This window comes from Aspergillus bombycis, assembly GCF_001792695.1.
Source record: "Aspergillus bombycis strain NRRL26010 chromosome Unknown contig00002, whole genome shotgun sequence".
Lineage (NCBI taxonomy): Eukaryota > Fungi > Ascomycota > Eurotiomycetes > Eurotiales > Aspergillaceae > Aspergillus > Aspergillus bombycis.
Genome location: NW_019170004.1, coordinates 978,568 through 991,572, shown reverse-complemented (window position 1 = coordinate 991,572; position 13,005 = coordinate 978,568). Strand labels below are relative to the sequence as shown.

Below are 13,005 nucleotides of genomic sequence, written 5' to 3'. Positions count from 1 at the left end.
GCGAAGGGTCCTTCACATTCCGTGGAAAACAGGAGCTCTCTGGTCGCTGGCCGATTGGATGACAGTATCCTCGAAATCACTAGATGGGCATCATGAATCAATGCAGCTTTTTGACAAAAGATCCGTGGCACTATGTCTGGGTGTAGGGTAAGACTGCCTGGGTAGGACCTCCTGTACGATTGTCATATAGATCTGATAGATAAAAAAAAAGTCTAATCCAAGAAAGAATATGACTATCATATCCTGCCTGTGTATAACTATAAATTGAAAGTATATATACATCTAGTAGAAGTTAAAGGCTGAGTGGTGTACATGGGTATTACTAGTGTACAGGGCAGACAATGAAGAACTGTATCATAGAAAGATAGGCCTAGGCTTTCTGCCATCCGCTGGGGCCCAGAACGCCGCCATCATCGGCCTGCGGATCAAGACTCCATTTCCTGAGGGCGCGGCAGCTGAGATCTGTGCGCCAGCCCGCCTCGAACATTTCGAGGCCAGCCCATCCGATCATCGCAGCATTATCGGTGCATAGGTACGGAGGGGGTGCGACAACGTCTATGTGGCCAAAGCCGCGGACATCGAGGAATGAGCGTAAAACAGTCATGAGGAAACGATTGGCTGCCACACCACCGCTGACCACGAGAGTCTTCACCTCATCGTCCGGCTTCTGTTGACGAAGTGTCTCAAGAGCGATGATCGTCCGAGAGGCGAGATGCTCGAAACAGACCCGCATGGATTCACGCGCCATTTCAACTCGTTCGTCATGGGAAAAGATCTGTCCGGATTTCTCCTTTTGGGTGATGATTTTTTTGACTGCACTGGCAATCGATGAAAAGCTGAATTGGAGGTTGCGAGTATTAGCAAACGGGGTCGTCAGGGACCAGCCCCAAGGAGTCTCCCGCTTGATGAGTTCCTCGCCACGGGTTAGCGGTGGACGGTAGTTAGCGTAGTCAGTGCTACCATTTGGGAAAGCAAACTCCTCTAGCATTTTGCCGTACATGGTATTCTTCGCACTCTGCAGTAAGGAAGTAGGAAGGATTTCCCTGGCCGATTTGTCAAGCGACTCGCCAATTGCTATGTCTGCGGTAGAAGCCATGATCTTGTGGTCTGTAAGAGTTGATGATTTCACAAGAATCGAATGGCCACCCGAGACGAGTATAGATAGGAAGGGAAATTCTGGTGTAACTGGCGGTGGCGGTGAGGTGTGACCACTGGCGCCTGGATCCTGGCTTAGAGACGACACAAGCCGGGGTGTCAGCAAGTGAGCTTGCATATGATGAACACCCACGAAAGGGATCTGCCACGCAACTGACAGTGCTTTCCCTGTATCTAAGCCGACGAAGAGATTCGCTCGCATCCCCGGCCCTCGAGTGGCGGATACAAAGTCCGGTTTGCAGCGCGGCTGGGAGCCATCCGCGAGCGTTATCAATCGGTGTCCTCCAGCATTTTCCGAGGCGACGGGCAAATGCCTCAGCGCCTTATCAACCAGCTTCGCGAGGTTCTCTTGATGCGACTCGAGGGACGCAATGGGGTGGACACCTCGGTATTCATTTGAGTCGGCCGTCACGTTTTCAAGGAAATGGATCTTAGCGGCATTCGTGGCTTCGTTCTTTTCAACAATTGCGACTGAAGTGTCATCGCTAGTGTAGATAGACAAGTTAGCAGTCAGGCTTGCTTCAGATCCGGAATCGCTCTCACCAAGACGTTTCAATAGCGAAAGTGAGCAGGCCCCGATTTCGAGGAAACAAGCTACATCTAGCTGTGCTGCATATAGCCTTGCGAAAACTCGCGACGGGGGTTCTCAAGCTCAACATTGGGGTGAGTTATAGAGATGGTGCTCCGGCTGGACACGGCGATAAACCACTGCGGAAAAGACCTGACGTTCGGTCGCACGGGCCACAGAAGCCCTTAAAGGGTGCCCTAAACCATGACCGAAATGGTAATGACGCAGAGCAGGAACATCATCAGTTTACAATGCGTCTGCTTGTTTTTTTTCTTGACTAATACGATCATTGATGAATGCAAAACAAGTAGAAGCATGTGAGAGAGCTGTCCAGGCCTGACTCCATATTCTACTACGATACGGGTTTGAACGCAACTAATGGAGCGTAACGACTGTAATTGGATTTCTCCAGGCTAATGCTCACTCATGCTATACTGGGTATGGATCTTATCGTCACATCATAAGCATAATAGAATCATATATACATTGACAGACTGCCCTCCTTTCCGATAGGGACGTTCGTCGCCTTGACTTTCGTTCTCGACGTCCGACGCTCTGCGCGGACGGCCCTCCACAGGCTCTGCTGCATCTGTGCTGCAAGTTGCTTATCAATTCAAAATTAGGGCCGGGCACGGTCGCGGGAAATGGGTCCAACGGATGACAAGGCCTCGAACTCAGAGTCGTCCTTTCGTTCCGTCTGTGTAGGTGTTGTTCAGCAAGTTTTACCGGCGATCGCTCATTCGCGCACCATCCAACGCCGTTCTTCGCGCGACATCTTGGTATGCGTGCCGTAGTATTCCTCAGGGTTCTCAATGGGCGTCACGCAGTGGACAGTCGGGGTACATTTAAATTGGATACGTTTGTTGACGTTGCCAACTGCGACCGCTGTCGATTGTTTCTTGAGGATGCTCTTTGAGGAACATGCGTTGACGTAACCATAACTCGGGACTTGGAGGGATGAGAACCGGGCCGAACTTGGACTGGCAGCAGACGGGGAGATCGGAGTCCGGGGGAGAGGACCCGGGGACTTGAGCGACAGTGTTGGCCGAGAGGTATTCTGCGCAGCAGAAATGCTCAGGCTCAACTTGGGTCTTGCGGCAGCACGAGCAGTGGGGATCATTGTGGAGGTGGAGGTTGGACACAGCTTTGGGGGGAAGTGCAGGAGATTTAAAGTAATGGGAAAAGATATTAAGAGCGCTAATGATTCACTTCGGTCAACGAAGGTTTCTTAGACGCAGGGCGTGTAAATGATACTATTATTGACGTAAGGCAGATCCAAAAATAGGAAGACTCAAAAAATAGCACTCGTCTGGACCAGCCAAACGAACCACTAGAAGACGAAAATAGAACTGAAAGGGGAGACTAAAGGAAACCTCAAACAAGCAATGCACCAAAAAATAGAAAGGGTTCGAAGACCGGGGGAGAGTTGGGCGGCTATATAGCCTTTGGTTCACTGACTGCATCAATCGATCGCGATCAAGAGCGGGCGAGTAGGGTTGGTCTGCTGGCCAATGAACGCCACCCTCATCCGTTAAGCGCCAACGAGATGCACGCTCAAGCACATAGGCACATCTCCATCACACTTTAGACTGAAAGCCTTTGGTGGCAAGAGGCGAATCATAGAAACCCTTCCTGGACCGGGGTCTCTGGCGATCAATTGATGTTCAAAGTAAACGAGTCCGGAATCAGGTGAGTTGGTCTCCCATCACCCAGCCAACATAAAAGGAACCGCAGGGGCAATCCTGCAGAAGTTTCACCTTATTTGTTGGTAAGATATATTTAGATCTCGCCCGTTGGTCCATTGGGAGTATGAAAGGGACCCCACGCCGTTAGAGCCATGGATCGTTTGCCCCGAGTGCTTTATGTGACGCTTTTTTTTGCCCTTTGCTTTGCTTTTCTTCTACTTTCTTTCTTCCCTTTCCCACAGACATCCATGATAGACTTTTCAACATCCTTTAGGGTAATCATGTAGACGATCCAGTAAAATCATTGTATTAAGCTTTATACCGGAGTTTCTTCGAGCGAAGTGGGACATCAGATAGAGTTTCCAATGATCATCGTCGGGTCGCTCACCCTGCGTCACTATCACAAATGCTATGCGGTGACACTTTTAGTCCCAAAGACAAGGATCTATCACTCAAGTGGCGCTGTCACACTGAGCTAGGGAGTACTATTCTGAACTACCTGATTCGGTGTGTGATAGTGCTACAAGAGATAGATGGTAGTTTTAAAGCGCTTGCCTCTGGTGTATCATTTAATAGAGAAGAATAAGAAAAAAGGTTCACTCCGATATACATAACCAAAAAAAAGGGATATAATATTGCAATCTTAGACAAGTGTAGGGGGTGTATATTTCCTAATAACTCCTTTTGGATCTTTAAAATAACATAGGGACGTCTAGTACGGAGTAGTCTTCCTATCCTCTATCCCATCCCAACGCTCAGCCTACTATGAGTTCCCGCGTATAAAAAGCAATATTCTTCGATATTCTTTTGTACCGGACAGCAAATCTGTTAGCGCATTGGGCTTTATTCTCATATGATTAACGTTGGATGCATATAATACTACAGTAGAATGGTCTGCCAATCAATGGCTATTTCCCCCGGGGCGTATGCCTGAATATATCGCTCTATACTCGATAAATAAATACTTAAATCATGCGATACCTACAGTTTCTAGGAGAATATTAATCCCGTTGACTTTAGATCGGTGCTATGTAATGTATGGCCTAGTGCCTGCGCCTGTCTGCCGTGTGAAGCCCTAACGTATGCACTTGCTCCGTGCGAACTGCCGATACTCATGTTTAAACAGATAACATAGCTGTGTGCCTGACTAAATTCCTATTTGACCATTGTATATTATGATTACCACATAACTGTCTATCCTACCACTTGTCCCAACTGAAAGAAGGACCCTTGAGATTGAATAATGTATCTATTGGGAAAGGTCCAATGCACTCACTAGGTTGAATACTTACTGCTACAAATTTCTATGTAAGAGTTCTAAAGAATATTGAAATGCTTAATTTAATCCTTCTCTATCTTGATCATAGGATTCCATTTGTCAATAAGTAAAAGTATCAGATTCATATTGAAGGATTACTTTCGTACGTTAGTAAACTATATGTACATTAATCATCCAAGCGGAATAGGGCCGCAATGCACCTTTATAAGCCCCAAATATTACTTATGAGCTATCCTACAATATTTTCCAGTTTCGAGTCCCAAAGATGTCTCGCACAGAAACAAAGCACATGAACACATTCACCCGGCCTGGTGAAGTCACATACATTCTCCCAGAGCCCCCATCTTCAACCGTCACCATCATCCTGCCCCCAAAGAGTACGTGGACATCAGGCTCACACTGGCACGAAAACCACACCGAATACTTGCGCGTCATACAAGGAGCAGCCAGAGTCATCATCCAAAACCGTACCTGCACGTACCGTCCTTCCGATGGAATCATTACAATCCCCAAGTTTGCCGTCCACGAGTGGAGTCGCGTTCTTGACGACGACCCCGATGTCAACGACGAACTCATCGTCCAGGAGTGGACTGATCCCGCGGATGGATTGAAAGAAGTCTTCTTTCGAAACTTGAATAGTGTTATACTGGGACATACTGGGAAGGGCTGGCTTGGAAGCGCGATATTTATGCTTCAGTTGTGGACTATTTTTCATAGGTTGGACAATTGGCCTGTTATTCTGGATGGACCGTTCTATGTGCGATGGCTGCTTACGCATGTCGTGGTGGGGTTTGGGGGTCGATTTGGAGCATTGTGTGGTCTTCGGGCTGTATATGATGAATATACGCCCAGGGAGTTGATTGACAGGGAAAGTAGATGACAACTTATCCGTTAGAAGTACTTCCAACATTCCATCAAGCATAGCCTTGTTTCGAGCTTTACCGTTTCCCAGGTTTCTGGGTTATCAGCCTCTTTCCGCTAGGATTGCGCCTCATGTGTGTCATCAAACCTTAACCGCACTGGCAAGTCATCGAGATAGCGGACCACAGCGCATGGCACGATGGGCTGCTTTGAGCTAGGAGAACCGGAAGCTTAGGTAGCCCTGTCCCATCGATGAGATGCATCTTTTGCATCCGTGAGGCAGAAACATGAATATTACATAGAGCACATTATTTGCCTATAGATGAATCTCAAAAAGGAATTGGTCCTAATGGGGCAGAGCCACGTCCTGAAACTCTGGGTTGATGTTGTGGTGTCACATACTTATAGCGCTCACTGGCGCTGTGCCGTGCTCTGATCAAGTCTTTCAGATCGTGTCGTACTCAGGCAGAGCTCACTTCACCATCCTTTCGGAATCAAGGATCTGCTTAGTAGGGGGATGGCTTTCAGGCCTAAATGAAAGTTCTTAGCCTCAGAGAGGCTCGTTGTTGCTGGGTTGTCACATAGCAGGCATGTGTGCCATTGGGGTTCTGGATATTGAATCTTTTTAATGCCATGGGCGTCATGGTTCTCTCTAAGCTTGCGTCCGGGCTCCGTTGAAGGCTGGACAGAACGTCGAGCTCAAGTGGATTGAACATGCGGTACACACTTTGATGGCGATATATTGCTCGAGCTTTTGATCTTGAATCAGCCAGATCATCGAGTGCGTGTCGTGGCCGAGCTTGTGAACCCTTCGATAGCGATTGCGAAACCGGGCCCTGATTGTTGTGGGGTGATAACTCCCCACTCTGTAGCTTTCTAATCTCTCTGCATCTCGATGGACTCGTAGAGATGATAGAAGGAAGTGTCATTCCTTGATGCTTGACAGCAGAAAGTGCCACGAAATGGATTATGGAGTTACATAGTCTTCCGGGATTTGTGAAAAATAGGATAACGAGGACGGAATACTGAACGTTGAGATTGTATGTCCCATGATTCAATCAGTCCGCGGGCTACATATCATTTTAGTGAAAGCCATTATTGGAAGACAGGTTTATTTCAGTTTCTCCCGGCCCGTAATCACAAGCGGTGCGCCATGTGAGGCTTCTCATTCTATCCGGGTTAGTGTAGCAACGCGAATATAGTTTAACTTGAACATAATGCTTTTATTTGCAGTTGAATGCGATTTATGTCATTTGACCTCCGGATTTCTTTGTGTTGTTTTGGATGAAATACACTCCGAGGGAACGGGGATTCAGGTCACGTGTGGGATGTGTCTGATATATATTTTGTAAACGCTCGAACTACTAGTACCCTTCTGCAGGACGTTCTTCGGCACTATCCCGAAGTTTGTCAATTCTTAGCACTAATTATATACATGGTACTCTGTATTGAATGAACTGGATCCAATTGTTCATGAATTGCCCTCTATATCTCAGTCTCGTCTAAGTGCCTTCGCAGAATATCAACATCAAGATAGCAATATAAAATAATTGCAGAGCATGTTGCGCTCCGCAAATGATTATGCACATAAAACCCCAACATAACCTTGGTAGCTCCAAGCTAACCCAGCCACAGATCACATCACCCCAATTTCGCTGGACGAGGTAACAATTTCCCTCAATTATCCGAACACCGGGGTTCGGCGCCCGGGTAGACATACTCGACTCGGCAGGAATAATGGAGTCTTAGCAGTACTTTTTACTTAATAATTTAAACCTACGGCGATGCACTTTATCTGCTTATGTAGATCCACTACCTTCCCGGGCAGGTTAAACACCTTTCCCCGCATGAGATTTGCCAATTCCGTAGCTTTAATCACAATGGTTGTTTCTTGGAGGATTCTGTTATTCCGTAAGATGCCGAGAGGGGGTTACTAGACCAGTTTGTTGTTTTCGGTGAGATTTGGTATCTTCTTCGATGTCTGGCGACGTGATCATACGGTTTTCGTTGCTAAGCGAGGAGGATTGGGTTGATTAAGTGGGAAAGCGGTGACGTGTTGATTTGAGATTTCCCCTGTATTGTTTTGTTTTGAGTTGCTGGGAGAACATGGAAAAGGGATCTACCGCGATGAGGTTTTCCCTTTATCCAACCTTGAGGACGATTGAGAGAAACATCGGACGAGAACCGAGTCGAACCCTTGGACGTGCAGGGTCACAGGACCAGGACACGGAGAAACAGCCGGGGGCCAAGGCTCTAAGAGGCGCCAGCCTCAGGCATCGAGATTTCCAGCCTTACTGTACCTTAGCGTGATTCCTGGTTCTCCAAATCTGGACCCGCCGGCTTTCTCTTTCCCCCCACCGAGAACGGAGGCATCTGTCGACCATTTGAGATGGTGGGCGGAATCCACCCGCTCACATCGGCCCGAGACGGGTTGGTCTGGTTAGCAGCGAGGACCAAGACAGACGTGTCATGTGAAGAGGGCCATTAGTCAGGTCACTCATAACTAGTTAGCTAACGGTTCATCGCATTCCGATCTTGATGCCAACAATGATACGATCGGAGTATACATGAAAAGACGAGGAAACTGTGAGGGGGAGATCGACTTGTCTCCTTTGGATCTCCATTGGGGCTTCATCTCTTATCTGCATTGCAATCCCTGTTCACAGAATTTTCTTGAACGCCTTCTGGAAGTCTCGGTGATGCTCCAGGGGTCAGCCGGTGCGGGTATCGAATCATGGCTGGGCAGACGTTCCGGACTTTACCGTGTTGTGTGTGTGTGTGTGGCTCAGAATCTCGTTCCTCTGAAAGGCTGCCTCGGAACCACCAATCAAGCTCACGTTACTGGAACCAAATTTTTCTTGGGTTGGATGGCAGTTCCACGTATGAACAAAGGGGCCATTGGACGATTGGATGTTGCACTCCGTATATGTATCATTCTTCAAGGGCCGTGTACTCAGTGGAAGACGAAGCAACGAGGCATTTAACGAATACTAAGTTACTAACACTAAAAGACATATGAGGGGATATGCGGAGATAAATCAGAAACCGTCGGCTTCCAGTCCCGAGTTGCGAATCAATCACCGTGCCGGGTAATTTTACGCATTCCAGGGGCGGTGTGTCTTGGTTCCAGTGGCCAGCGTGACTCGTCCGAGTTTTTTTCTTTTATTTTTAGTTTTATTCATGTTTATTATTATTAGTATTATTATTACGAGTAGTATTATGGCTGTCTCGCAGGGTGGTGGCCTGTCAGCTGGGAAGTATGCAGTGATTGGCAGCCTGAGGTTATTACCCGGCGTATCTGATCTTCAAGAGGCAAAAAGGTAAAAAAAAAAAAACAAGTAGAAGATAAAAAAGGAACCAGAAAATAAAATAAAGACAAACTTTGTTGTTTTTTTTTTTTCCCTCATAGAAAAGCCGAAAAATAATTAAAGACAAAGCCAACACAGTCATTGTTCATCCCCAGAACAACTGATCATCTTTGGCACTATCACTTTACGCTTCCCCCCATTTTTCTTCCCTAACTAATTTCCGTTCTCCACACACTTTCCCTTATCCCAACCCAACCCCTTCATAATTCCATTCTTTTCCTGTTTGGATCCCTTGGGTTGGCCTTCCTAGTTAGTGTTCATCTGTCCTGAAGCTTGGTTCCTTCAGTGACTTGCATCAATTGCTTGCTTCCTTTCGTTCTTTGCGTTCGTATATAAATATATCACAATGACTGTCAAGGACGCGGTAAAAGAGTCCTTGGTTGGCTCCAGTACGGATCAGTCACAACCATCACACCAGGCCAAGACGAATTTCCTTCGTCATGCACGCAAGGATGAGGACACCGGAGACTTATACATGACGGAAGACGATTTCGTCAATGCTATTGCCCCCAAGCATGAGGATTATGTGAGTGTTCTGCTGCTTTCATGTTGCGACAACGATGATGTGTCATCGCCGTCGCGGAGCTCGCATGACCTCCAGCTAACATGACATTTCACCCTTTTTAGCACAAGATCAAGCGTGAACATTACGGAATCCTCTTCAAGGTTGCGGATCGCAAGCAGACTGGCAAGCTCAGCCTCAGCGATTGGGCAACCTTCGAGAACCTCCTCACGAAACCCGATGCCGAATACGAGATCGCCTTCCGTTTGTTCGATACCGACGGCACAGGCGCCGTGAAGTGGGACACCTTCAAGAACCTGTATAACGTGAACAAGGATAAGGACAGCATTCCCTTCGATTGGAACTCGGAATGGGCCTCCCTGTACACCGGACGCACGAAGAGTCGCCATGACATGACTTACCCCCAGTTCGCGCAAATGCTCCGAGGCTTGCAAGGGGAGCGCATCCGCCAAGCTTTCCACATCTTCGATAAGGACGGTGATGGCTACATCGAGCCCGAAGACTTCCAGCGCATTATCCTGGAAACCTCGAAACACAAGCTGTCGGACTACGTTTTGGAGCACCTTCCCAGTCTGTGCAACATCTCCACGGGCACCAAGATCTCGTATGCCACCGTCCGTGCCTTCCAAAATATCATGCGCGAGATGGACATGATTGATGTCATTGTGCGTGAGGCCACCCAGAAGAGTGACGACGGTAAGATCACCCGCGCCGACTTCCTGAACGAGGCGGCCCGGATCACTCGCTTCTCCCTGTTCACCCCAATGGAAGCGGACATCTTGTTCCACTTCGCGGGCCTGGATGCCCCCTCCGGCCGGCTCGCTCAGAAGGATTTCGCGAAGGTCATCGATGCCTCATGGCGGATGCCCCTTGCCATTGCTGGTCAAGCCGCCGTCTCAACCGCCCATAAGGCGGCGGACAAGACCAAGTCGGTCTTGTACAGCGTGTTGGAGTCGGCCCACCATTTCGCGCTGGGCAGTTTGGCAGGAGCTTTTGGTGCCTTCATGGTCTACCCCATTGACTTGGTCAAGACTCGTATGCAGAACCAGCGGTCTACGCGGGTAGGCGAAAGACTGTACAACAACTCACTCGATTGTGCGCGCAAGGTTATCCGTAATGAGGGTTTCACCGGCCTGTATTCCGGTGTTGTACCTCAGCTGATTGGTGTTGCGCCCGAGAAGGCCATCAAGCTGACAGTCAACGACTTGGTCCGTGGTCATTTTACGAATAAGGAGAATGGCAAGATCTGGTATCCTCACGAGATCCTTGCCGGTGGTGCTGCTGGAGGTTGTCAAGTGGTAAGTTGCACTGCACCCCACCGTTACGCTGGACTCACCGCTAACTCTCCCTAGATTTTCACCAACCCTCTTGAAATCGTCAAGATTCGTCTGCAGGTTCAGGGTGAAATTGCGAAGAACGTTGAGGGTGCCCCTCGTCGTTCGGCCCTGTGGATTGTGAAGAACTTGGGTCTGGTCGGTCTGTACAAGGGAGCCAGTGCCTGTTTGCTCCGTGATGGTAAGGACTCATCTGCTCTTGCCCGTTTGGGAGCCATATTCTAATTGATCGGTAGTTCCATTCTCTGCGATCTACTTCCCGACCTACGCTCACCTGAAGAGCGACTTCTTTGGCGAATCCCCCACCCACAAGCTCGGTGTCGTGCAGTTGCTGACTGCTGGTGCGATCGCTGGTATGCCCGCTGCTTATCTGACCACCCCGTGCGATGTTATCAAGACCCGTCTCCAGGTCGAGGCTCGTAAGGGCGAGGTCGGATACACTGGTTTGCGTCATTGTGCCCAGACGATCTTGAAGGAGGAGGGATTCAAGGCCTTCTTCAAGGGTGGTCCTGCCCGTATCATTCGTTCTTCTCCTCAGTTCGGTTTCACCCTTGCGTCATATGAACTTCTGCAGAAGTGGTTGCCCATGCCCGGGCAAGAAGAGGCCACTCCAAGTGGACAGATCGAGCCAGGTGTCGGCCTCCAGGGTGCCAAGGCTCCTCTGCCATACCTCAGATCCAGAAACGCCCTGAAGCTGATCCTGGATCTCGACGAGAACATTGGCCGTGTCAAGATCCCCCAGGCCGACAAATGGCCCAAGTTTATGCAGACACCCAGCACTAACTAAGCATGACTTTGTATTCACTAGCGACGTTCCGGTTCCGTTTTTGCCTTCTTTTGTCTTCGATTGGAAATACCTTCTGCTCTCTCTTTGTTTATCTGAACTGTTTCCTTTTGGCTTAGTACCCGGGGTTCTGATTGGAAAGCCATTTCTTTTTCTCTTATGCCCGTACAGAACCACCTTGCATTTGCACCTTGTATCAAAAAAGGAATAGACCGGGGAAGGGATAGAGATTTGCACCATTCCCGAATTGCATGAGATGTCCTAGACCGTGTGAATTTATCCTATATACGAATGTACAGGTACCAACTGTGTGAATTATATATTATGAGATTGGACATCCAACACAAGTAATATATACCAGAGTAATACGATTGTAGGTCCAAATGACGTGGGGTATCATAAAATCTCATAAGAGCTGGTACAGACAGACCCTTATATATACATGCTAAGTGTAGGTGTAACTGTGGTTAACAATTTCTCAACCAGGTGACCTTGAATATACCCGTCGTTAGCCCATTTGTACAGGACCGCTAAAAATCAATGCAACCTACCGCTTATCAAAAGATGCAGAACATATTATCACAATGACCAATCACAGTAACGCACCCCGGCCGCATCTACGGAACAGGAGGTAGCTCACGAGGTTTCCATACTCTCCGGTCGGAGCACGCCCGTATTGGCTAAATGCCAAGATATGTAGCTGGAATCTGGACCCCCAAGCTGGCTGATCCCATGCAAAGTATTCTTAGAAGAAATTGATCTTTCGTCTCGAGGGGCTATTTGCAGGTGGCTCTTCATTTCCGGCACCTTCAGCAGGCATAACTGGATCCTTCTTCTGCGAGCTCTCCACCTGTCGTTCTTTCGACTGGGATTGTTGATCCGGCTCTTGATCCTTCGACTTTTGATGCCATAGCGAATCCTCTTCCTCGATCTCACGCAGAACTAGCCAGCAGAAGTTAGTAACCAATCCTCGATGCAAAATAACGAGAACTAACTCTCTTCCCACTCCCTCTCCTTGCCCTGATCGCCAGTCCCCAGTAATCGCTCCACGTCTACCTTCTCACCATTCTTCACCCGCTCAATGACTTCTCGTAGAAGCGTGATCTTAGCGTCTGTTGTCCGCGTGTATGCGCGGTAGTCGTTCTTCAGCGCGATCATCCGGATCGCTTGTGACCCGATCAAGATGAATATGATGATGTAGAAGCTAGCGGGGTTCCATTCTTTCGACTTCTCAGACTCGGCTGTTATTTCTTTGGGACCGCGGTTTCGGATGAATTTAGGGACCATGGAGCTCCAGATCGAGGCTTGGGCTAATCGTGGCACTCTCGTGGATTCGAAACGAATTTGGTGCGGCGCTCGGATGGGAGTGCGCCCAATGAGCTGGGGGGTAGCTCGTGTGATGGAGAGTAACCGGGTAGGAAGTCTCGTGAAAGACATGTTTGCTAGAA

General features: G+C 48.5%; 5 protein-coding genes across 5 annotated transcripts; 2 read left to right on the top strand and 3 right to left on the bottom strand.

The window, feature by feature from the left end:
• Positions 1-370: 370 nt before the first annotated feature.
• ABOM_000758 (N(6)-L-threonylcarbamoyladenine synthase family protein) lies at positions 371-1,814 on the bottom strand (the record flags this gene model as incomplete). The annotated part of the gene is made up of 2 exons (XM_022527888.1): positions 371-1,640; positions 1,699-1,814. 2 exons carry the CDS (start codon positions 1,812-1,814, stop codon positions 371-373), a joined length of 1,386 nt encoding a protein of 461 aa, XP_022394309.1.
• Positions 1,815-2,342: 528 nt separating this feature from the next.
• Positions 2,343-2,843, bottom strand: ABOM_000757 (uncharacterized protein; the record flags this gene model as incomplete). Its single annotated transcript, XM_022527887.1, has 2 exons — positions 2,343-2,420; positions 2,472-2,843. The coding sequence occupies 2 exons, from the start codon at positions 2,841-2,843 to the stop codon at positions 2,343-2,345; spliced, it is 450 nt and encodes a 149-aa protein (XP_022394283.1).
• Positions 2,844-4,952: 2,109 nt separating this feature from the next.
• Positions 4,953-5,567, top strand: ABOM_000756 (uncharacterized protein; the record flags this gene model as incomplete). The annotated part of the gene is made up of 1 exon (XM_022527886.1): positions 4,953-5,567. One exon carries the CDS (start codon positions 4,953-4,955, stop codon positions 5,565-5,567), a length of 615 nt encoding a protein of 204 aa, XP_022394284.1.
• A 3,695-nt stretch (positions 5,568-9,262) lies between these two features.
• ABOM_000755 (citrin) lies at positions 9,263-11,560 on the top strand (the record flags this gene model as incomplete). Its single annotated transcript, XM_022527885.1, has 4 exons — positions 9,263-9,442; positions 9,544-10,737; positions 10,792-10,954; positions 11,010-11,560. 4 exons carry the CDS (start codon positions 9,263-9,265, stop codon positions 11,558-11,560), a joined length of 2,088 nt encoding a protein of 695 aa, XP_022394285.1.
• A 742-nt stretch (positions 11,561-12,302) lies between these two features.
• On the bottom strand, positions 12,303-12,994 carry ABOM_000754 (DUF5321 domain-containing protein; the record flags this gene model as incomplete). The annotated part of the gene is made up of 2 exons (XM_022527884.1): positions 12,303-12,499; positions 12,553-12,994. 2 exons carry the CDS (start codon positions 12,992-12,994, stop codon positions 12,303-12,305), a joined length of 639 nt encoding a protein of 212 aa, XP_022394286.1.
• Between the last annotated feature and the right edge of the window lie 11 nt (positions 12,995-13,005).